Source organism: Didymella exigua (genome assembly GCF_010094145.1).
Source record: "Didymella exigua CBS 183.55 unplaced genomic scaffold M421scaffold_12, whole genome shotgun sequence".
In the NCBI taxonomy this organism is placed as follows: Eukaryota; Fungi; Ascomycota; class Dothideomycetes; order Pleosporales; family Didymellaceae; genus Didymella; species Didymella exigua.
The window spans coordinates 152704-176588 of NW_022984786.1; the positions used below are offsets into that span (position 1 = coordinate 152704).

At 54.9% G+C, this 23885-nt stretch overlaps 8 protein-coding genes across 8 annotated transcripts; 3 read left to right on the top strand and 5 right to left on the bottom strand.

Moving 5' to 3' along the window:
- Positions 1-550: 550 nt before the first annotated feature.
- On the bottom strand, positions 551-2419 carry M421DRAFT_61946 (uncharacterized protein; the record flags this gene model as incomplete). Its single annotated transcript, XM_033595926.1, has 4 exons — positions 551-1051; positions 1099-1378; positions 1404-2239; positions 2285-2419. 4 exons carry the CDS (start codon positions 2417-2419, stop codon positions 551-553), a joined length of 1752 nt encoding a protein of 583 aa, XP_033449096.1.
- A 1207-nt stretch (positions 2420-3626) lies between these two features.
- On the top strand, positions 3627-6162 carry M421DRAFT_33724 (DUF254-domain-containing protein; the record flags this gene model as incomplete). Its single annotated transcript, XM_033589433.1, has 3 exons — positions 3627-4167; positions 4220-5091; positions 5791-6162. Coding segments are annotated over 3 exons (1785 nt in total), but the record flags the coding sequence as incomplete, so codon positions are not given.
- A 1002-nt stretch (positions 6163-7164) lies between these two features.
- Positions 7165-8645, bottom strand: M421DRAFT_61825 (uncharacterized protein; the record flags this gene model as incomplete). Its single annotated transcript, XM_033595916.1, has 2 exons — positions 7165-8251; positions 8368-8645. 2 exons carry the CDS (start codon positions 8643-8645, stop codon positions 7165-7167), a joined length of 1365 nt encoding a protein of 454 aa, XP_033449098.1.
- A 513-nt stretch (positions 8646-9158) lies between these two features.
- Positions 9159-9766, top strand: M421DRAFT_4687 (uncharacterized protein; the record flags this gene model as incomplete). Its single annotated transcript, XM_033594705.1, has 4 exons — positions 9159-9185; positions 9230-9247; positions 9531-9624; positions 9681-9766. The coding sequence occupies 4 exons, from the start codon at positions 9159-9161 to the stop codon at positions 9764-9766; spliced, it is 225 nt and encodes a 74-aa protein (XP_033449099.1).
- Positions 9767-10342: 576 nt separating this feature from the next.
- Positions 10343-11389, bottom strand: M421DRAFT_61779 (bifunctional protein GAL10; the record flags this gene model as incomplete). Its single annotated transcript, XM_033595912.1, has 2 exons — positions 10343-10844; positions 10896-11389. 2 exons carry the CDS (start codon positions 11387-11389, stop codon positions 10343-10345), a joined length of 996 nt encoding a protein of 331 aa, XP_033449100.1.
- A 901-nt stretch (positions 11390-12290) lies between these two features.
- Positions 12291-13298, bottom strand: M421DRAFT_61552 (uncharacterized protein; the record flags this gene model as incomplete). The annotated part of the gene is made up of 3 exons (XM_033595890.1): positions 12291-13005; positions 13055-13152; positions 13203-13298. 3 exons carry the CDS (start codon positions 13296-13298, stop codon positions 12291-12293), a joined length of 909 nt encoding a protein of 302 aa, XP_033449101.1.
- A 1011-nt stretch (positions 13299-14309) lies between these two features.
- Positions 14310-14932, top strand: M421DRAFT_420083 (uncharacterized protein). The gene has a single exon (XM_033592349.1). The coding sequence runs from the start codon at positions 14375-14377 to the stop codon at positions 14729-14731; it is 357 nt and encodes a 118-aa protein (XP_033449102.1). The 5' UTR covers positions 14310-14374; the 3' UTR covers positions 14732-14932.
- Positions 14933-21118: 6186 nt separating this feature from the next.
- M421DRAFT_100623 (MFS general substrate transporter) lies at positions 21119-22941 on the bottom strand (the record flags this gene model as incomplete). The annotated part of the gene is made up of 5 exons (XM_033586546.1): positions 21119-21937; positions 21986-22074; positions 22122-22223; positions 22276-22413; positions 22461-22941. The coding sequence occupies 5 exons, from the start codon at positions 22939-22941 to the stop codon at positions 21119-21121; spliced, it is 1629 nt and encodes a 542-aa protein (XP_033449103.1).
- Between the last annotated feature and the right edge of the window lie 944 nt (positions 22942-23885).

The following is a 23885-nucleotide window of genomic DNA, read 5'->3' on the forward strand; positions in this document are numbered from 1 at the left end:
TTGAATAGACAATGGGTCTGAGAAGGTGAGGGGCATTATATTCACCATTACAGCACTACGGTGTTACATCGGTTGGCTACGCTCATGGAGACAAGGATTATAGACGCAGTTTTCGCTTTGGACTCCATCCAACTAGAACGCCGCGTCGTTTCGAGGTACTTGCCGCTGCAACGGGACTTCTTGCTGTTTTCTCGATCATGCGCGTGCATTTGCGACTACAATAGGTAACTCAAGGCTCAGTCGAGGTGCTTGTGGTATAATGATTATGAAAATCTCAGCGTTCGTTTGCATAATTTAGTTCATGGATTTGCTCTTTCTGTATCTGCCGGCCAAAGAGAGCTAGTCATTTCTCAAAGCCAAGGTCAACAAACAATGTCCTGTTGCTATGAATGATCCGTCAACGTAGACGTTCTACACGTCTTGTGATCAAGGCCGGGATGTTGTAGAGAAATGTATCGACGGGAAGAAGAGGACGTCCATGGTACATCAGCTGGCGTTCCGTGTTCACAGGGCCACGCGGTTTGCCTTGTAAGGTGCCTTCAGAGCTTCACTAGAGCTTCTCAACTTCCATGTATCGCTCGTAGCCAGAAGTAGATCCAGCGACGAGTATGTCAAACTCCTTCTTGGTAGCGCGCATACCAACCTTGTAGGGCCAGGGCTCGACGATGGTGTGCTTGTCCTTGATCTTCAAACCGTTCGCGCGAGCCCCTTCAGCGATGAGCTCATCCCTCAAGAAGGTCTCAAAGACTCCACTATAGTCTGTCAAGGCGTCAAGACACGACGTGCGACGAATCAGGTCAGGGTCGCCATAGCTTGTTGGTGGGGTGTACTTGTGTATCGGGAGATACTTCCGCGTGCGATTCATGGCCATGCTCATGCGCAGCTGCTTGCTCACGGTGTCGCTGCTGGTGTGGTCAATCTCTTTGACGGCATTGAGGAACAGCATCAGCATTGAGGCCTTGGAGTTTGCGCTCTTGTCCTTCAGAAGTGGAGAGAATGCCATGAAGCAAGCTTGAGGGCCGATGTAGCCGCGGTCGCAGATGTTGGAGATCTGTGAGCATTAGTTGATAGTTCTGAATGCTACAGAGATCAACGTACCTCGATGCGGTCGAAGCGCCTCGTACCCGTGTGGTTGCCGATATTCACGGCATTGATGCAGAAGAGTTCAAAAGAAATCTTGACCTTGTGGACGCGCTCGCAGAATCTGAGGAGCAGATCACGGAGCATGAAGAACAGGGCGCCATATGTATCAGCCTTGGCAATCGGTGCATGCTTTGTGTACTCAGCGCAATCCCAGCCCTCCCTCGGACACGCGCTATCCATCATGGGCCAGTCCTTCTCCTGGAAGAAGGTCCTATGTTTTGTCAGTCGTCGGAGTCTTCGCCGTTAGAGAAGGAGCTTACGGGTTGGGTGTGTCAAAATCAGGTCCTTGAGAGCAACCGTATGGCAGCAGAATACCTGTCATACGAAACCGCTCCTCACATTGACGAAGGGTAGGGGTCCAGTTCAGCATGGCGCGATCGCGGTAGTCCACCCTGGAAGGGGCCAGAGTGACTTCGCGACGGAGGCTATCGGCATCACCTGCGCTGAGACCTTCTGGAACATCGAAATAAGTACCCAGGCGCAACCACTCTTGCTTTTTCAGCACAAGGCGTAAAGTGCGGCCGCGGATGGTGAACGTCTTTGCTTGCAGAGCGTCCGATGCCTTACTCGCAATCTTACCGCAAACATCCTCAATCAAAGGAAGAACGTTAGCCTGGAGAGACTGCACCATCATGGCTGGCAGCAGAGCTGAGTACCAAAAGTGGATGATCATAGGAACGGCCTCTTCTGGCTCGTAGTGGAGAGCGATAAGCAACATGATGGCGTTCCTGGCAACGATGTCGAAGTCCATGTCGTTGACGGTGACATGACACCTACTCTTGCAGCCGATTGGCAGGCCAGCAACGGTCTTGAAGATGTTTCGAGGGTCTCCAGACGCTGCAAAAAGAAGTGCAAGATCACGATTGAGGTCAGTGTCGCCTTCGTTGTCCTTGAGGTTGAGGATGTCGAGAGCAGGCATGTTGCCCCAGAGGTACTTCTTCGTTCCGAACATGGCAAGTGGTGTTCTGTCACTGATGAATACCGGTATTCGGTGGTTTCGATGCCATTCTGGCTTCCAAGACGTCTTCATGAGTTCAGACTTGCAGGTGACCTTGTGGAGTGGCCAGTGCTTCTTCTGACACTCCTTAGAGCAGTACTGTTCTGGTCAGCAGGATCGAAACAGAATAGTCTGGTGATGTACCTGTACGATCTGACAACCACTGCAAGCATTAACGGCATTGTTCGCGCAAAGTTCGATTGCGCCGCCTTGGCCGCATGGGTTCGCGCAAAGCGCTGGGTCAAGGTAGGCGGACATAGCACCGATGGAAGGCGCCATATTGCCATACGAGGTAGGCGTAGATGAAGAAGGCGAGCTTCAAGTAAGTTTGCGGCAACAAACGGTGGGCGCCAAGAAACAAGCGACGTGTAGGTGAAGGACAGCTTAGCAGACCATAATGGAAAACATCGAGACGAGAGCCAAACCTACTATGAATGACAATCTGTTCGCATGGAGAGCATCGTAGCCCGCCGGACTGCTCTGCTAGGTGCCACTTGGCGATTGACCGTGCTCTTGTTGTTTTGGACTGTTCTGTACTTTTAGTCGGACAAGACTCTGTGAGATGGAGAAGGCATGAGCCGTGCTCGTTATGCATTGCTTTACCCGTGGAATCTATGTCGCAAGAAGGCAAAAGTTTCTACCGCCATCTCCCTCGGGGCCTCTGCCTCGTTCTTTCTGCTTTTGGAGCACTCGTGTCTTCCCCCATACCGGCAACCACACCAAGCATCTTGGACGGCTCCTCGCGACGCATACGATGCTCCGAGACGAGGATCTTATTGAAATCAAGTCACTGCTGAACGCTCCAGGTACGCTGGGGCGCATGATGTCGTTGATGTAGCTCAGATCGGAGGAAGCCAAGGGGGCCATGCCTTCAGACGCATGGCCATTTGTCATCGCTGCTGCTGTCAGAGGGTATAAGCAACATCACTTTGTGTTTTCTATCATGACGGCTTGCTTGCTCTATACACGGTATGCAGCATGTGACGGGATCATGCCTCGCAGCAAGCATCCGTAATCCATAAGCACGCAAAGTCGCCGTCTGGCATGGCTGTCACGAGCGCGACGTTCCTTGCGTCCTCATATTCGTCCAATTATTTGACCGTCTCAATGCACCCTCGGACGCAATCGCTGGTGATGGCATCGAGGAGGGATTGTGGTGTTGTGTGGGGAAAGTGCAGGGGCAGGTTCGACGGGGTGCAACAATTCGATGGCTGCGTCATCAAGCTTGTTCCACATCCGCGGCGTTGCCATGATTCTCCCACGGCGACAGCGCCGCTCCACTGACACCTCATGAGAGAGACAAACCACGTCCTCGATGTCCGAGTCTGGAAAGGCTGAGCTGCAGAGCCAGCCGTCACCAAGTGACGCGCCGAACGACCCGGCCGCGCCCGCAATCGACGATGCGCCGAAGAGGGCAGACGGCGTTGAGCAGCCTGACTTTGCGAACCCCACGCTGGGAATCATAGGCAATGCCTCGCGCTGCACTTCTCAGAGCGGCGCTACCTCGCCGTCGAGGGAGGGGACGCCGCCGCCGCTGCCCCCGCGACCGCGACCGCAGCTGGGCGTGCCGACCGGCTCTTCCCTTTCACGGCCAGCGTCGTCGCACTCGATAGCACGGCAGCCCTCTCGGCCGCAGCTGGTCTCGAAAGCCACCACCCAGCTCTCTGTGACCAACACCCAGGCTTACGGCAGCGACTCACGGGACGACGCCGCCTCGCCAGCATCCTCGGTACCGCGACACGTGCTCCCCGACCTGCCCTCGAGTACCACGAGCGATGCTGATGACGGCGCGAGCACAAGAAGCTATGCGCCCACAATCGCAGAGGCTGGCGGGGCGAGCATGCTGGGCGAGATCGCAGACGCTCCCGAGAAGTCGAAGCAGGAGGAGACACTGCTGCGCTCGCTCGGCCACGGATTCGGCGATGCAGAAAGGCAGAGCTTGTTCCCACCTGACCCTGACTTTGAGTTGGCCTTTGGCCGTGAGTTTGAGGATGTAGATGACATGGCCGCAGACGGGTCAAACGAAGGTCAGAGCGACATGCACCGTCGACATGGAGCGTGTACTGATGCAGGCGACAGAACAAGTCATGCTGCAATGGCGAGCAAAGCTGAAGCACTTCCTGATCCTCTCAAGCGCTGGGAAGCCCATCTACAGTCGACACGGCGACGACCAGCTGATTACAAACTACATCGGCGTGGTCCAGACGATCATCTCGTTCTACCAGTCCACCAAGGACAGCCTCCGCGGCTTCACAGCGGGCCACGTTCGATTCGTGGTCATGTCAAAAGGGCCGCTTAACCTCGTCGCCATCACACGGCTGCCCGAGAGTGACTCCCAGCTTCGCACCCAGCTCGAGGCGCTGTACATGCAGATCCTCTCCACTCTCACGCTCCCTAGCATGGAGCGCATGTTCGCAGCACGCGCCAACTACGATCTCCGCCGACCGTTGCAAGGCACCGAAACGCTCCTATCCGCACTTGCGGACGGGTTCACTAGGGGCTCGCCCTCGACGTTACTTTCCGCGCTCGAGTGCCTGAAGCTAAGGAAGTCTCACCGAAACACCATCGACAATACTCTATTAAAGACGCGCTGTGAGAAGCTCCTTTACGGTCTTATTGTCGCATCAGGAAAATTGGTGTCCGTCGTACGGCCGAAAAAGCACTCTCTGCACCCCGGTGATCTGCATTTGATCTTCAACATGCTCTTCGAAGCGGGCAGTGTCAAAGCTGGGGGCGGTGAGAATTGGATACCACTTTGCTTACCGGGCTTCAACAATACAGGGTATCTGTACATGTACGTGAGCTTCCTGAACCTGGAGAATCCTGGGGAGCAGAGGGAAGAACGACCGAGGACGAGAGACGGCGGCGACGACGAGGTCGCAGTGCTGTTGATCAGTGCGGACAAGGAGAGCTTCTTCGAGATGCGGAAGATGCGAGACAATCTTGTTGAGGTATGTACATGTATTTCTTTGAGTGCGCTGCCCATTGGACTCGGGCTTGGCAATATGGTCGACTTGGGAACCTGGCCGTGGACAGCACCTGGACGGCGTCAAATGGAGCCACCGAGCTATTCTTCGAGCCGTATCTCGATCTCAAAGACGCCGTATAATGAGCCCGCATCGTCCTCTTCGCCAGCCTCACCGTCGAGAATCATCAGGCTGCTCGCGACGGTCCTTCTTTCGTACGAACGGGCGCACATGGCCAGGTTCCACCCGTTCGCCGTTCGGGACAATCCCAGACGGCAACTGCCTTTGTATCGTTACAAAACCCTCCCTACTCCAAGGACAGCACCTCAGACGACTTGGACACGGGATCGGGATCAGCCCTGCTCGCACCCTGCCAGCGCGAGGAAAATACCGCAGCAGCCCAGCGCACGGCATTGGCTCGGGAAAATCACGTCGCACGCGGCACACGACCCTCGGCCTCGGCCGTCGCGGTCTCCGACCCAGCGCGCTCGGACGAACAGAAACACACAGCGACATGCGTCGAGCGACGCGACTGGACGGCCTGGATCCCCTCCCGTCTACGCACCCGGGGGCCACTACGCAGCCGATGCTCCGCCTCGGAACCGGCACCGTTAAATCCGCCCCTCCCCCCTCCGCGCAGACCATCCGATCACGTGACATGACCGCTGACCTCACTGCACACAGGCTCTCAAATCCAACAACAGCACCTCGCACATGGCGGCCGCCGTGAGCCTAGGCAGGCCGCTCTGCACCGCGATCGTCCCCGGCACGCCGCTGCGCCACTTTCTGTACAAGTCGCGGGGCAACGTGCAGTTCTGCATGCCGTCGTTCGAGCCGCACTTTGCCTCGCCGCTCGAACGGCGCCGTCTGCTCGCGCTGTATGCAAGGTTGCACGCCGCGCTGCACGCGAAGCCCGCGGGCGTCAAGGTGCACCACGAGACGGGCGGGTGCTGGACGGCGCTCGCGTGGAGCACGCCGCTGTTCGAGCTGTACGGCGTGGCGCCGGCGGGCACGAGTCGGGCAGCGCTGGCGCTGGGAGCCATGGGGGTGGTGCGGTGGGTGAGGCGGGAGGAGGAGCGGGTTTTTATCATTGGGGGCGCGGTGTTTTGAGTGATGAGAATTAAGAGATGCGTCGAGTGGGGAAATATGCTTTGATGCAAGTCCATCCATCATTCCTGTTTCTGTTTCTGTCCCATGTCCCCAGGCAAACAAGCACGCTGCACACACCCCCACTCCAGCAGTGCTCACCCCGCTCGGCAACATCATCACCCGCACACCCAGCCACAAAAAAACCCACAGCACAGATGCAGCACCAACCAGAGCCGCAAAGATGCAGCAGAGCGGCGGCCCAAGGTCGTCCGACTCTGTCGGTCCCCGGGTCGAGCTGGCATGTGCGCGGACGGCAGGACGGCGGTGGCAGGATGGGGGGTGGGCAGTGTGGGAGGCGCTGGAGGCGCTGGAGGGGAAAGAGATGGCGGGGGGGAGGGGCGATGTGTCGATTCGGTGGCGCTGGTGTTGCTGTCGGGGTTGTCGTCGCCGATGCTGCTGGCACTATCGCAGGTGCGGTGCCGACTGACTGTGAAGAAGCTCCCCGCGCTGGACCGCTACGTTTCTGCACTATGTTTCTGCACTATGTTTGCGCACTATATTTGCGCACTATTTTTCTGCATTATGTTTGCGCACTGTGTTTGCGCACTATGTTTGCGCACTATGTTTGCGCACTATGTTTGCGCACTGTGTTTGCGCACTGTGTTTGCGCACTATGTTTGCGCACTATGTTTGCGCACTGTGTTTGCGCACTATGTTTGCGCACTGTGTTTGCACAATGTGTTTGCACAATGTGTTTGCGCACTGTGTTTGCGCACTGTGCTTGCACAATGTGTTTGCGCACTGTGTTTGCACACTGTGTTTGCGCACTGTGTTTGCACACTTTGTTTGCGCACTATCTTTGCGCACTGTGTTTGCGCACTATCTTTGCGCACTGTGTTTGCACACAGTGTTTGCGCACTGCGTTGTGGCAGCGGTCATGTGATGGGACGGTAAAAGACCGTGTCGACGTCATTCGTAGTCGGCGCCCATGAGTTCGGCTTCCAGCTTTGCGCGCTCGTCGTCGCTCGCAAAGACGGCGTCATGGCCATCCGCGTTGCTCTTCTGCCGCTTGAGCGCGGGCTCGTCGTCGTGGGCGGCGGCCTGGATGCCGAGCTGGCTCGCGTCTTCAGGATGGAGGGCGATCCAGCGCTCGCGCCACCGCTCGCGCAGCGTGTCGTAGATGAAGACGAACTGCTGCTTCGACTGGACCATCATGGGACGCTGGTCTCTGAGCGTCTCGACGACGCGCATAATGGGGTCGTCGTCGTCGGATAGCGTGTCCAGCGAGCCCTCGTCGAGTTCCTGCATCAGCCAGTCCAGCGCAATAAAGGTGCCGCTCCTACCGATGCCGGCGCTGCAGTGCACGATGCGCGGGTTCGTGGCGTTGTTGGAGTTCTTCTGGCGCGACAGCTCCACCATCTTCAGCAGCGCTGCCTTGTCGCGGCCCTCGGGGACGGAGAAGTCGGGCCACCCCTCGAAGAGCAGGTGCCAGATCTTGCGCGACTCGCGGCCGTCGGGTGTCGTCATGACCATCTCCCTGAGCTCGGTCCGCGCCGCCTGGTCGTGGGACAGGTCCGTCAGGTGCAGGTCGTGGATGAAGCCGTCGGCGAACTCGTCGTGCTCGTTGACGCGCAGCGGCGGGTCCGCCGGCGACTGCGGGTAGTAGGGGTAGCACTTCTCGCGGCCCTGCTCGTGGGTCTTGGTGACCATGACCATGACGACGGGCGACTCGCTCTGCGCCCAGACCATGCGCCAGAGATGCGACCAGCTGTCGCCCTTGGGTCCCTGTGTGGCGATGTACCGGAGCGGCGTCCCGGTCTTGGTCGACGTGAGCTCAATCGGCGAGGCGTTGATGTAGTCGTTTGCGCCGGCGGGGACCTTTAGGCGCACGCGGTTCGCCTGGTACGGGTCGACGTTCACGTAGCGGTTCCGCAGGGCGTAGGGCTCGCCGCTGCAGCGGGCCCACGGGGCGGGCGCGTCGCGCTCGTCGGCGCCCGCCGGAGCCACTGCGTCGCGCAGACGGTCCATCTGCGCCCACTCCAGGTCGGTCCACTTGCTGTCCAGCTGTGCTGCGGCCGAGTTAGCGACTGCGGGCAATGCGGGCGGGGCCGGGGGAGCCTGCCTGCGGTGCGCGGCCTCAGGAAGGCGGGGTACGGGGTCGCGTCGGGGGACGCGTCGGCGCTGGGCGAGGCGGCCGCGCTCCAGGGCGGCAGCAGGCTGGGAGTGGGCGCCGCGGGGGTCGTGTGCGCGGTGGCGGTGGTGGCGGTGGTGGCGGTGGTGGTGGCGGTGGTGGTGGCGGTGGTGGTGGTGGTAGTGGCGGGCGCCGCGGGCAGGGCGGACAGGGCGGACAGGGCGGACAGGGCGGCGCTGGCGGCGGATCGGGTGCTGTCCTTGCTGCGCGAGCGCTTCGACGAGGCGGGCGAGACGGGCAGCGAGCTGGGCGCCGACATGATGGCGGTGGCGGGCGGGTCGCTCCTCAGGGACGCGCCCTTGAGCTTCGCCTTGCGCCTGAGCGCGCGGAGTTTCTGCAGCGTGACAGCCTGACAGGCGCGAGAGGGCGGCGGCGGCGGCGGCGGGCGGCAGGCGGGCGCGGGCAGCACTGCGGGCGTGAGTGTGTCGCCGGGAGGGAGTGTCACTGTGGGCGCAACGACGGAGTGGTAGGAGGACGTGCAGGTGTCAAGTCCCCTCTCAGGGCGCCCGCCAACTTTTCGCAGCGATCCCCGTGTCCAGGAACCAGGCCATGGGCATGGAGGGGTCTCGGCGCCTCGCAATCAGATCGCCCGCTGGCCGCAGCTTGGCCTTTGGACTACGGACTACCGAGTGGCTCATCGACGCCGCCTCGCCATGACGCCTCGCTCAGCCGCCACCGACCACATCGACCGCACCTCTCCGCGACTCCCTCCAGTCGCTGACTGACCTGCACAACCGCAACTACATGTAAAACACAGCCAGCACACCCCGCAATGGCGCCCTGGTTCGCACTCTTCGAGGTCCGTCACCCACCGCATACACAACCCCATGCTAACAAGCGCAGGCCTGGGCCGTCGCAGCAGTACGCCCACCGTCCCCTCGCCTGTCACCTGACCTCTCTCACCTGACCTCTCTCACTTGACCTCTCTCACCTCACCTCTCTCACCTCGCCTCTCTCACCTGACCTCTCTCACCTCACCTCTCTCACCTCACCTCTCTCACCTGACCTCTCTCACCTCACCTCTCTCACCTCACCTCTCTCACCTCACCTCTCTCACCTCACCTCTCTCACCTCACCTCTCTCACCTCACCTCTCTCACCGACTCCCCACACACCTCATCCGTAACTGACCCCACCCCCGCCAGCTAATCCGCAGCCCGACATTCAACCGCGCCATCCAAAAAGCCTACCGCAAGATCAACAAGATCCCGGACCACGAGCCGCGGAACGGGCTCGGCCGTGCGTCCCCCGCTGCAATGCACATGTGGTTGCAGTAGATGTGCTGACGGTAGTAGGGACGGGGCCCTCTACTCTTGATCACTTTAAAGATGAGGTGAAAGAGCAGTTTAGGGATCTTACTTGGCAGAAACGGAGGAAGTGAGGGATGGATGGACGGATGAGTGGATGGATGAGTGGATGGATGGATGGATAGATGAATGGGTGGATGAATGAATGGATGGGTGGATGGATGAATGGATGGATGGATGAATGAATGGGTGGATGAATGAATGGGTGGATGAATGAATGGATGGATGGATGGATGGATGGATGAATGAACAAATGAATGGATGGTGAGGAATAGTGAACTGGACGACAGCGAGAGTTGTTGCTTCTGGTGTGGTCAGTCTCTGCAGGATCAGTCTCTGCGGGACTTTTCTAAAAAGGTGTAGCGACCTGAGCCGCCTTGCATCTGGCGGTGAGCAGGTTGGCGAGCAAGCGGCATGTATTGTCTGTCATTCGGGCCATCCACGGTCATAAACTGTCGGCAAGCAAGTGGCATGTGTTGTCTGTCACTCGGCCCATCCACGGCCATAAACTGTCGGCAAGCAAGTGGCATGTATTGTCTGTCACTCGGCCCATCCACAGTCAGAAACTGTCGGCAAGCAAGTGGCATGTATTGTTCATCTAGCCCATCGACAACCGTCATGTCGCCTTCAACCCCAACCCCCGTCTCCGTCTACGCAGTCCAGCCCCTGTACACAATCCTGGCCCCGTACTTCTGCCCCTTTTTAAGAATCATCATGGATCTGTACTCCGGGACGTTGATGGCGTTGACATAGCGGCTGGGCTCGACGCAGAACCCCGACCGAGCAGCCCTCGCCGGAAGGCCATCAACAGCTGGCACATCAATGTACTTGCCCGTGTAGAACTGGAACGCAGGCTCCGTCGAGTGCACCTCGAGATGGATCTTGGTCTCCGGGTGATACGCAGCTACGAGTTTTTGCAGAGGCGACGAGCGAGTGTCGACGGGGATGCTGCGCGCGTCTGTGTTGGCGACGAAGCAGTCGTCGACGTCGGGCTCTTTCTCGCCCAGGGTGAAGCTCTTGCCGCCAGTTATGCCGGGGTACTCTTCAATCGGACCTGTGGGAATCCCGCCGTTATCCACGACTTGGTACTTGTTGGTGATTAGTGTGACCTCGGTGCCAGCAATCGACGGCTTCCCCGTCAAATTGAAGTAGCTCCATGCATGTCAGCCGCATCTTCATACACACCGACGCCTCGTCACCTACCTGTGGTTTGTCATGTTGATGGCCGTCTCTTCGACTTGATCGCCGACCAACTCAGCCTCATACTCAATGTAGAGCACTTCCTGCTGCACCCCCTCGACCTGCTCTTTCTTCTGCACATACCAGACGCGGACCTGCACGGTGCCAGGATACCCCTCCTCGCCATCCCTACTCAGGTACGTGAAGAGCACAGCGTCCTCGCCGTTGCGCTCCACACTCACCGGGCCCTCAAACTCGCGCTTTCCCCACCCCTGCTCACCGCCATGCAGCGAGTTGGGGCCGTTGTTCACAGGGAGCTGGTACGATTTGCCGTTCAGCGAGTCGATCTGGCCTTTTGCTACGCGGTTGGCGATGCGTCCTATCGTCTCGCCAAAGTAGGGGGCGTTGTGCTGCTTGTACTGCGACGCTGTCTGGAAGCCCTGGACAATGTTGATGCCGTTGACGTGGAATTCCTGGATGATGGCTCCCAAGGGGAGGAATGTGAAGGCTGTAGACATGGTATTGGACTTCCTCTAGCTTGATGATGGCTGCTGTGAAGCGTTAGTGCCTTGTCTCCTCCGTGGATTCGCCAGAGCTTTGCGACTTCTGATGGAGGGGTAGTCGCCATGTCATGTAAGGTTTACGTAGTGCGGGGCTTGCAGCACTTACCTGTGCCTCGTTCCTGGCCACGCTGGGTCAATCGAGATGTTGTACGAGTCTGTCACAGGTCTGTGTGGTTGTGCAAATTCAAGCAAACAAGTCAGGCAATACTCGGCACTCTTTGGTGCACATTGCTGTTATAAAGGTAGGGTGTTCATTAGGCTAATTGAGGGTGGAGCTCGCTCCTTTTGCCGTCTTGTCGGTGCCGTGAGCGACAGGACGGATAGCATCTTGACATGGAGTATGAAGCCCGACAAAGTCGCGCGGTTTGCCTAACCGAGACAATTCGGGGGCTTGTGGAGAGGTGAGGTCTGTTGGACAAGCAGTCAAAATTACTAGCCGGGTCGGTGCGCACGCGGAATGCCGCCGTCAGGTCAGCCAACCATGACAAATCGTCACAACAGTCCGATCATGTTTGGATTTTCGTCTTTGAACTTGTTTATTGTACAGTTATCTACCGCACACGGATCCCGACCAATCGCGACAATTCAATCGTCGAAATCATCGACATCCTCCGACGCGCGAATTTCTCGGAGTCGGTCCGCAGCGTCGGTCTTCACGTCATAGTGAAATCCATCCCACCGCTCTGTTGATATCAGAGGAGATTGATTATGCCATGGCATGTCGATCATCCAAGGCCCACCTTATCCGTTAACGCCGAGTGCCAGTACGTGATCCAGCCGCCTAGTGTGAACCTATTCCAAAAACGCTAAAACGCTAGACAAAGCATGCTTGAAGAGGAAACGAGTTTTGCACTACTCATGCACCGACCGGGTTTTGTATGAAGTTGTTGAAGTCCAGGTCGTTTGTGCTGTTCCAGTCTGGCATCATTGGGTCATTGGGATCCATGAAGATCGGGTCGACCATCATGATCTGATCGTACGTGTTGAAGTTCTCGAACCCGTTCATGGACTTGAAGTCCATTGGCTCTTCCATCATCATCGAATCGGCCATCCAGGCTCTCGAGAGCGCTGAAGGATCCAGAGCGCCAGTCTGCATAAAGGTCGACGACACCACAGGCGATTCTTGTTTTACGGGAGCTGCCACTTGCGATTGTCTCGGGAATGGACTGTTCATAGGCGGTGTTGGCGGTGCGTTGTTGCGTACGAATGGTTCGGTGAAGGCAAATTGCCTCGCGGTTGGTGTACCGCTGTATGACGACGGCGACGAGGTGTGCCCGTGCTCCGAATCTGAGCTTGCTGATCCGCGCCTGCGGGACAGCGGCGCCCCCCGTTCGAGCAGCTTGTGTTGCATGCGACTGCAGTCCTCCTCGAAGCCTTCGTAATTACCACCGTTTTCACTCGGTCCGTGTAACAGGTCAAGTCGTTCGAGGATGTCGTGTGTCAAGGGATGGCCTCCTTGCGCTTCACGCAGTGGCTGGCCTGGCCAACCTTGCCCAGATTGCAGGCGAGTGTACAGGTCTCGTAGTCCGGCGACGAGTTGGGCTTGTTGTTGTTCGAGCATCTCAACATAACTAGGACAGTCAGTGTGCGACCAAACAAAAAACCAGGTGACAGACGTACCCTTTGGGGTAGACTTTGTCTTGCGACTTCTTCCTCTCTCCGAACACGCAAATGGCGTTATCAGCTTTACACCGGCTGCATGGACTTGCTCCGTCACACTGTATCAGTCAGATTGAGAACTGGCAGACCAAGTCGAGGCATCACACACCTTTGACTTCTTCAACCGACAGCGATCGCAAGCTTTGCATACTCGCTTCCGGATGTTGTCATGTGCCTCCATCGAGCTCGACCTCTGTGATGACATTGAATTGGAAGGCAAGCTATGTCGATTCAGCTAAGGCCACTTGAAGCTGCGATTGATCGAGGGCAATGTATCTTCAACAAATTTCCAATGAGGCTTTTTGAATGTGTCCTGAGGTGGGAATTCGGCTGCTAAATATGAATAAAGCTTATGTGGGTAGCATGGCATTATATCCCTTCACGTCAGAGAGCATCTCCAGGCGGACGTTCGGCCTTAACCATCCATCGAAGATTCCGGCGCGCAGAAGCACCGTAATCCTGTAATTTTCGTACCCGTCCACCCCTGGGCATCTAAACCACCCGTCTCCCTGTCCGTCAATCTATCGGGGTTTGGATTACTGTTCATGCTTACAAGGATCAAGGAATCGTTGCCCTGCGCCGACCTTACGAAGACACTGTGCTCAGTGGGCGGAATAAGTTGACAGGCCGTTGCACGGAGTCGGTCGTCGAGCGGACCGTGGCCATGAAAGCTGCCAAAATCTGCCGTGACGCTTGTTCGACCAGCGGCATGAAACAGGTGACGAGAAATTAGATCGAGCTTTACGGGCGGACAGAATGCTCTGAGCTGTGCTGATCGTGAATGCTTCGGTAATCGGCTAGGCGAACATCCACGCCCAAAAACGTGCGGACTAAACATCGCACAATCGAGCGGCAGCAGCTCTTCGTACAGCGCGCAAGAACACTGGCATCAAGCCCTTGGCGTGCCCTCACCGACCATACGCAGTGTTATTGCTCGGTCCACGTAGCGGTCAGCGTCATCGCGATGGCTCATGGACCAGGTAACGACGTTATCCCCATCCCTTGGCGGACCCTCTAGCTTTCGAAAAAAGAATCGCGCCTCGGCCGAACAATTGACTGAAACCAATGGGCCGAGCAATCTCAGGTCTACCCTCATAACCTTTCGAAAGATGTTTCGTGGCTCGCTGTCACGGGTGGATTGTTCGTACGAAAGCGGGAATTATGCGCTACTGAAAGCAGCAAGCTCCATGACCCCAAATTGCGCAGCGACGCTTTCAAGGCCTCGGACCGCACAATGCTTGGTCCAGACATTCGCGATCAACGCATGCGTGTCTGGACAACATGTGCCAGCTCTTCACCTTGTCCGCTGCGTCGAGCGGCGCCCGAATTTTCGAGCATGATGCATCTGAGGCTGCTTACAGCACACGACTACAACTCTGCTGCCTGCCTCAGAGTGGAATAAGTTTGCGAAGCCGGTCATCTTCTGAAAGGCCTTACCGTGCTGGCGCAGTTACTGCGCTTTTGTCTTGCACTTTCTGTCTGCTTACCAATGACCCACAACAGAGCAGTGGAACAGTTTGTCACCTCAACATCGGTACGTGCCCGCTTGGGCTACGCCCTTTTCACTCCTTTCTGCTACAGAACGTCTTTCTTACAGCTTATGTGACCAAAATTCGCTCGACTACCGCATCGCGATAATGCCATCCAAGGCGTTGCTTTCTAACTTTCCACATCGTATTTCTGACGCCTGCCCTGCATATTGCCTAATGAATGAGCGCAAGGCGTATTCGTCTTCTTCTTGTGAATGAGGAAGGGGAACGGTCCACGATAGGAAAGGTCGTCAGTCGTGGCTGTGGATACCTACCGACTCGTGAATAACGTGAAGCGACCCGCATCCCTCGTATACGCCTATACGGTGTCTATCGCAACGCTTCCCACCCTATCGCTGAGCGTGTCTCGCACGATTCTGTTTGCTGAAACTCTGCTGGTGATCCTCGACCGTTGCTTGTTCTGTCAGCTTCGCTAAACGGTGTGTCAGCGCGTTCGCAACATGCTACGCTGCTCTGGAAAGTGCTGTCCTCATTGGGTAATCTGGTTGCAGCGGGAGACACCTCGGGGGTTTGAGGATCACCCGCATGGGCTCACTACCGGTCACCTCAACCAGGCCCGAGTATGTTGCGATAAATCCTCTCTTGTTTTGTGGAAGTATTGTTGCTGCTCACAGAGCTGTTAGCCCAACGTGTCCTGGCTGAAATTGAGCTCGGTCTTTGGCAAGAACCAAGCTACCGTCCTCGTATGTAGATCTTGCGGTCAAATGTGAACTACAAGCTCACATCATTGCTGATGAACAATAGTCACTTCGATAAGATCCGAATCCGTCATGCCATGCACATTGCGCCGTAGTTCGATCCTTGGAAATGGTCAGGAGGCGGACTAGCTTTCAGCAGTACGGACCGGCACACAGTATCGAAATAGGTGTGCTTGACGGTCAATGCTCTTCGATGAGCCCAAGTCTTTACCTCTATTTAGTTGACGGAGAACTCCAGCTTCGTCGTCCTTTTTTGGGTCTTGACCCAAACCCTGTCACAGGTATCACACAACAATGAGGCAAATAAGGGGCCTCCTGATGCACTGTCCTTCTCGCTGCTCCTGTGCGCACGCATTGCAAGCTTCCCCGCGCTTATTAAGGTGCCGCGTACTACCAACTTGCTATTTCAGCATGCTGCGATAAACAAGTCCAGATCGGCATTGCATTCAGAGTCACAGATCAGAACTTGTCAGGTATTTGCGTCGGCTGATCCGCCGTTATTGGGTCCAGGGCTCTGAACTTAAGGGGTTTGCAGCATGGGACTTGCCGATCCTATCCACATAGCCACCCAGCCGCAGGAAGTCTCTCCGCCCCGAATCACATCTTCATCAGTCTCGCACATCGAGACGGCCCGTTCCACTGTATCAGGATGGGCATGAATCAACGTGCTCGATATTGGCTATGGTCAATCCCAGGCGTAGGGCACCAGCCTGCCCTGTCCAACTGGGCTGCGTCACTTGAAAATAACCACCGACGTGTTGCGGACTTTGTATGAAGCAGCTTGTTAATGCCCCAAACTATTATACCTACATCATGCCACAGGTACTGCGATCATGGTGAGAACGTTGACCACGTGGCTAACAGGTTTCTTATTCTCCCAAGGAATCGCTCGCGGCACATGAACGCCGAGTACCGAGCAACGGGACACCAGCAATACGGTGTACCGGAAACCCCCTACGATGTACTGGGAACCCCCTCACAATTCTCATGACACCTGTAAGAGCTTCTTGCTTGGCAGCGAGCGTCCTAACATCTTACACACGCTTTGCACAGCCTCACCATCTTGACCGTTAAATGATCCTGCAGTACCACCGAGCCAATAGGATTGCATCCGCTACGACACCCCACGAAATGAGTTAAGGTGGACTCGTGCAGTCAACAGACCGAGATCCAGAGGTTGATGCCTAGCAAATGGGAAACCCTATCTCGGACTCTCTTCGAAAGAGCCAAGGCGTTCTGACATTCTCAGCCTCAGCACGACATGGACACATGAAGTGAAAGATTACACGGAGGCCAAGCGGTAAAGAGTTCCCGCCTTCCGGGGCATGGGGACGAAAACGTTCGGGATCGCTCGCTCATGCGCTCGGTGGCCTGACGACCCGCCTCCGCTCCGAGGCCTGACGACCCGCTTCATGGTGAACGATTCCGAGTGCCGTACCTCACATTTACAAGCTGCCTTACGATTCCAGCGCCTTGTTCTGGGGTTTCTGAGTCAGATGAGATCATCACCGACGTTCTGGACTGTTCTGATGGCTCAGAAGACGTCGCGGCGTTCGCCTTTGACCTCTTCTCACAGCCACGGTATGATATCAATCGGTTGAAGCAACAGCGACAGGTGCAGAGACTGGGCCAAGACTGGACGCTTCGCATGGTCGCTCCGGATTGGAATTGCTCTTTAACGGGCTCGAGAAAAATTATTTTACACTGCGAGGGTCAATACTCGGAGCCGTCGCAAGGCATGTCACACAAATACAGAGGCCCCACCACAGGCCCCACGACTATCAAAAGGCTTGAAAAAGCTTCATCGACAACAGCAGGGTGGGCTTCTAAAACTGTCCCATTCACGTCACAGTGCGCCGGCAGCGCGATCGCAGATCGTCGCATTGGATGTTCGAATAATTGAAAATTACCTGCATTCGACTATGTGCTTCTGTATGCGTGTCAAGAGCACATTGTCACGGCAGCCATCCGTGAGACTCGCGTCTATGAGTTTGCGCACACTACCGTGGTACTTAACAACTTCTCTGCTGCTACTAAGCTCTTACGCACACACCGGTGTCGATCGAACATACCGTTCAGGCAACTTATGACTGCACGAATTTTGCGATCGCATCAATGTCAGCAATCATCTCGATCGCGACTACGAGCCTATCCACAGTCAAAACTTCTCCAGATGACAAATGACCCAGCGAGATTTTATGCAAGGCCTTTCCCGAATGGTAATGTTCCCGCAGTCCACTCTCGTGCGAGATGATGCAGAACACCGTGGATGGTCCCGTTTGCTCCACACTCGGATGCAGAATCCCTGCTTCACGACCGCCTCTTCGGGTGGGTATTTCTACATGCAGTCCCAGATCTTGAAGTGACGCCAGACGACTCTAAAGTGTTTGAGATCACTGGTGACGAGCAAGACTGCGCGGTTGCATAGTGGACGTTGACCTTCAGTTCCGACCATGACGTGCGTGGCTGTCTAGTAGCCGACACACGGCATTGGTGAATAAAATGCTACCACAACCAGCAAGCGCTTTACACACCGGAGTACGGACGATCACCAAAGACCGAACCGAGATGCCAGGAAATTGGTCCATCACGAGGTTTGTTCACATGTTCCTACTCGGAGGTTGCTGTATTGCCGGCCATCCGAAGCCACGGCCGACTTTTGCCCGGTCATTCGATGATGCCAGTTTAGATCCTTCATGCGGTGCGCACTGCAAGTTTAACACTTTACTACATTGGGTAAACCGTGAGTAGACAAGTGCGCAAATCGGTCAATATGGATTCTCCGAGAACACTCGTTCGCCCACTCTTTGTGCTAAACACGTGCGATGCATGATCTTTCTGCTCAAATGAGTGAAGAGCTTGGAAGGTCTCAGGGCCCAAGAGTGTTCCGGAAGGATACTATATGATTAGGGCATGATCACGATAGCCCTGCGACCCTACTCATCATGTTCAAGATGACTTTCGAGGCACTGTTATCACGAAGGCTGTCTAGTCAAGCTTTGTCACCTCAGGCGCGACCTTGCGCATCCTCGCAAACATGATGGAACAGCGTCATCACCTCTCCACGCACCAGGTTCGGCCGGTCAAACAAGATAGCTGGCAAGCCCCACCACTGCATTATGATTGGCGATGATTCGGACCTGCTAGGTTGCTCACGTACCTAGGCATGTTGAAACATTACGACGCTGCGAGTTCTCGCTCAGAACTGAACATATTAGTGAGACGCATACACAAGTCTCAAAAATAAACAACGTGGGCACCGACCTGTGGAGTCCTGTGGGGCAGTCGTGCTGCCCGGACAGGGTACGAACATGAGTAGCCCTCACAGGCTCACATGACCATCGAGGGTTTGGTGCAGTATCGAAAATACGCATCCGTCGGCCCTGTTCTAAAATCTACGCATATCTCCGCTATGAGACTCGCTTTCGGTCTGATAGGTCTGCCCGGATCTTGCCGGAGGTGACTTCCAAGGTTCTCCATTGCACAAGGCCCTGTTAACAGATACTGTCTTTGGACCGAGTGATCCGGATCTTCACATTAATTATCGAACTCTCAAGTGAGGTCATATAGGTAGTATTCAGGTTTTCATACGTCGCATTAGAGCAATACTTCGTGTTGTATAAGCGCTTCTGGCGGTCCCTACCATCATGCTACCTCGACGCCTCTCAAGGTATGGATGCCATTATACCCATGCGTTCGACGCTTCCAAGTCATGCACGAAGCATTGTTTGGCTCCAATAATCCTCGGTCCAGTTCTCAATTTAGGTTTGGGAGTCATCTTGGCTCAGCGGTAATATCAATGAGTTGCTTCAAGATCACCTCGTACCTGAAACTAATACTCAACTGCAGGCAAACACAATGCTCGCTATAAGAAGGACCTCTAGATTCGCCTGATTGCTTCATGTGCTCCAGTCTACCTGGTCCACACTTGCAATCACAAAGTGTGTCGATGTTTGCGAAGTTCCACCGACGAGGAAGGTCGTCCGTCCGCATCGACATGGGTCTTCATTTCTCATCACATGGGGAAATAGAGCTTGCATTTTCCCCGACACCAATGGGTCGATCAGACATCTTGAGATCTGCGCACGCGAGTCAGACGTAGCTGCCTTGATCCCAACAGGCGATCCCTCTGTGTTTAGCTACACAGCTTTATACACAGCAGAAAGTATCTTACATGCAGCTCATGCCTACCTCGTCCGCACTGTGTCATCTTCTCCATATGTGCATCTGGCGTCAAGTGAGAAGCTGTAAGGACGCTATCACATATCCAAATTCCAACAGACGAAAAACGGCGAGGCTTCACGCAGATGAAATTCCTCACTCGGTCTGCGAGGCGAAAGTGGTTGGAAATACAAATCGTGGAAATGCGGCCACTGTCGTTCTCGGTGGCAACCTCCAGATGATTCACGAAGGAATCGCAGAACGCAGCTGTTGATCGCCATAAAAACTCTTTGTAAGCATCACGTCCGCGTCGTGTCAGCGCGCACATTGTCGAAGGTAAAAGCAGTGTGAGCTGCACATGTGCGAGGATAGAATTATGCGTCCGCAGCCCTCCGGTTACTGAACAACCCTTTAGGCGATTTGTAGAGCAAAAATGATGGACAGGATAGGTATTGACAGTCCTGCGCCGCGGATTGACTTTGCCTTACGGGTGCGGAGTGGCACTTGTAAGAAATGCCTATCTTAAATCGAAAGCTTGAGCGCATTGACAGCCAACGCGCGCCCGAGTCGCGTAGGATCACTCCGGACCGCGAATAACCAAGCACATGCCTCTTCTTACAGCAACTGCCGCGCAGTTCAGAGAAGTGGAGAACCGCACATGCAGGATCGCATTTGCGATGATCGTTGAATACGCTTGCGTCTAATGACGTACGGCAAGGGTCGCATTACCTCTCGTCTAGGCCTCACTTTCATTACACCGCTGGGAAATCTCCTTAATCCTTCCAATTACTCTTAATACTAGGCTCTCGACGGGAGAAATTCTGCCCAATCAGACAGGGTGAAGAATGCAAAGGTACCGCCATGGTGTCATGTCCGAGGAGCACTGCAAAGGCAAGGGAGCAGTGGAGCCGCACATGGCTGCAAAAGCTTGATTTGATGCCTGGGCGATGACACAATCGTCGAGATATCAGCAAAGTATGGCGAATGTGACGTGGTAGATGTGCAACAAGTTGATCGCATTGGGTACCTGCCAGTCCGTATGCCCCACGGCGACAGAAGAGTAAGCTGACCCCAGATGCATTGTTCGCCTCGATAATTCGCGCGCTATCGAGGAGTACATAGATAAAGTCCGAAGTTTAAGGGATACTGGCCATCAGGTCAGTGGGGACACAGATGAAGAGACTGTCGTGGCTGCTGAGAAGAGGCCAAGAAATTCGATACAAAGCTGAGCAGTCTTCGTAGCATTCGAACTGTGCAGTTCTCCTGGCGCTCAGAAGCAATAAAGATGCAAAACATGAACTCGTCCAGCAACACCTGCAGTCTCTTCAAGAAAGCGTCCTTTTGGGAGGACGCGTGTGGAGCAAAACAAGGAAGCTGTAGCGAGGCCTTGCATCAAATCCTCCAAACACAGCACGGACTGCCTCAGACCAGTGATGAAAATGTGCTTGGTTGGCTCAATTTCCCTCAGATGGTCTGGCGACAGGACCAAGTCGAGACATCGTACAAGCCTGCGTTCTACTGAGACTCTGATTGAGAAGCAACTGCACAAAAATTGGAGTGATCTCGTGTTATTTCTGTCACGAAAGGTCGTATAAAATCTCAATTCTATTGGTGTCTTACAGCTTCACGGTACTTCTAGCTCTTATACTCTCACCATACTTGATGAACAAGAACGGTATCGGCACCAAAGCCAATGATACAAACGCCAGCAAGCTGTTACCCCACCCCAAGCCCATTGCAGCGTACATCTTCTGACTACTTAGCGGCACCAAAGCAGCCATCAAACTACGAAGGACTGTGCTTGCAGCCATCGCGCTTGCGGCGTGTGTCGTGAACACGTCGATCAAGTATGTGTTCGCAGGCATGAATGTCAGAAGCAGCCCGAAGCCGATAATGCCAGTACCAACAAGTGGCACCATGTAGTGCGTCCGGAAGTTTGTAGACCAACCATAGACCAACAGACCGATGGGCAGGAAGAAGCCGCCAATACACATGATCTGCAGGCGCATTTCAGGCTTGAAGTCGCCGCGTTCGATGTGCTTCGAGACAATCCTGTTGCCATAACGGATATACACGAACTGTCCAATAAGCGAACCGACACCCAGACCGAGGAATGAAAGTCCGGTGATGCCGCCGTGCCAGTGGTATTGGTTTGTAAAGACGGAGGTGAAGGTGGTAAAGAGGATGTAAAGATACGTGTACGTGATGGCGACGTAAAGCGAGATAGCGAAGCAGATGGTCGAGCGAGTGAGCATCTTGGCCGGCCGAATGATGGAAAATTTAAACAACTCTTTTGGAGCTAGACCGCTGTCCAACTTTGACCGCAACTTATCGTTTCCAGTCTCTCTTCGCAGCTTCTTTGCCTTTCTTTCCAGAATGACGGGGGCAGACGTCTCACTCATCAGAATGAGGGACATGATGAAGAATGCACCGGCCTGTAGAAGTCAGTCTAGCGATCCAAGGTTATTAGGGTTTGAGCCTACCACTATGGCGACAAACCAGAAATTCCATCTCCAACCTTTTGCAACAGTGAGGAAGCCGCCGATAATAGGTCCTACGCAAGGTCCAATAGCTGAAGTAATCAGATCTATCCACATCGCTCTTGTGATTGGGACTCACTTGGCCCCATCATCCACACGGCCATTGCTGTACCTCTGTGCTCACGTGGGATAATATCGGCAATCGTTCCTCCACCAAGCACCATTGGTGCGCCCCCAACAGCTCCACACAGGTCAGCTCGTATCAATATCGGTGAGGCACAGCGTCCACTTACTGCCCATAAAAAACCTGAATACGATAAACATCCCCATGTTCGTGGAAACAGCAGCGGCGATTGTGAAAATGATGAATAGTAGGTTGCAAGAGTGGTATAAGGGCAGACGACCATACATCTCCGATAAGGGTGCAATGACTGTCACGTTAGCTTAGGCTCGAGTCGCAGCCTCAATATCAACGTACTCAAAGGTCCAAAACTGAACCCAAGGACATATACTGACACCATGAATCCTGCAAGCATGTCATTCGTCGATCCAAAGTCTCGCATGACTTCTGGTACTCCGGGCGCGAACATAGAGCTCGCAAGTGGCGTGAGGAAGGTAATCGCAGATATCAGCGACACCATACCCCACTTCTTGGTGAATCCCCAGTTCATAGGGTTCTGGAAATCGTCTGGGCCATCAAAGTCTACGACGTCAGGGTCTGCCTCTTCTATGGCTAACGAGCTTGAGGCGGGGATAATTCCTTTCTCCATATCTTCTCCAAGAGCCAGGGTCTTGGCGTCCTTCTCATATGACGGAGAATGTGACCTCGTAGATTGATTGCTGGATACTCGATGGATCGAGCCCAAATTGGTGGGAATGTCAGCATCATGGCCCTCTTGTGCAGCGAGGTCGATAATCTCAGCGTTGGTTGGTCGATGAAGTTGTAATGAATGCGTCATCTTTGCAGATGAAGATAGGTATTGAAGTCGTTCTCATGCAGTTGTTCGTGGGTGTGCGTATCCAATAACAATAGTCGGCCGCTTTTGTTGTGGCGGCAAGGGTCTGGGTAGCAGTGTGCCGCTTCGATTGAATGCTCCGTAAGAAGATACAGGAAGAAGAGAGAAAAAACCACACCCGTCAGATGCAATGTTAGCGTGCAGGAGCAGCAAACCTGGAGTTAGTCATAACAAGAGGTGTGCGTTAGCCAGCGGCTGCTCACAGCCGGCCGCCGTATTTCCGTATTTTGCAGCGAATAACATTGTTAATTCCGTGCGCGTTGCAGTAGGATGCACCTATTGAGCTTGGTGTTACACCCAGAGTGGGGACGTTCTAGAGAAGTGGTTACGAGATGCATCTGGATCAGCTTCTGTCTGGCTACGAGCGGCAGGCGTTGTGAAGGTATTGCGAAGAGAACCTCGGGAAGCCCCAGTTCCCCGCACCGGCGCCACTTGTCCCTGCTATTCACAACATTGAACACCTCCAGGGCTGAACAGAACCTCCAATATTCGCGTGGTCGCGATAGAAGTTTGCATAGCTTTTTGGAAGTGTAGGCATGGTAAGCAGCGATGAACATCGTCTCCCTCGCTCAATGTTGGCTAAGCGGGTTGAAATGGACCAATGGTGCGCTGCAAGAAGTACGAGCGCGACGCCCTACAGATTACAAATTGCCCTTTCCGCACAACTATCCGAGAAGGAATTGATGCCTCCAGATACAATCGTGACAAAAGTTGATTCTTGTCGGGTTTTTGACCGATTGCACTGAGGATGTGGGTCCAGCACGTTTTCTGACTGACCAGGTTACTGGGTGCATAGCGGGAAAGTCTTCAACCCATCTTAACATGAGACTGACATGAAAGACCACTAGAAATAACATTGTACTGCTCAAGCCACTTATTGAACTACT

Coding starts and splice junctions, on each gene's coding strand:
- M421DRAFT_420083 (XM_033592349.1), top strand. CDS start 14,375: ATGTGCCAGCTCTTCACCTTGTCCGCTGCGTCGAGCGGCGCCCGAATT.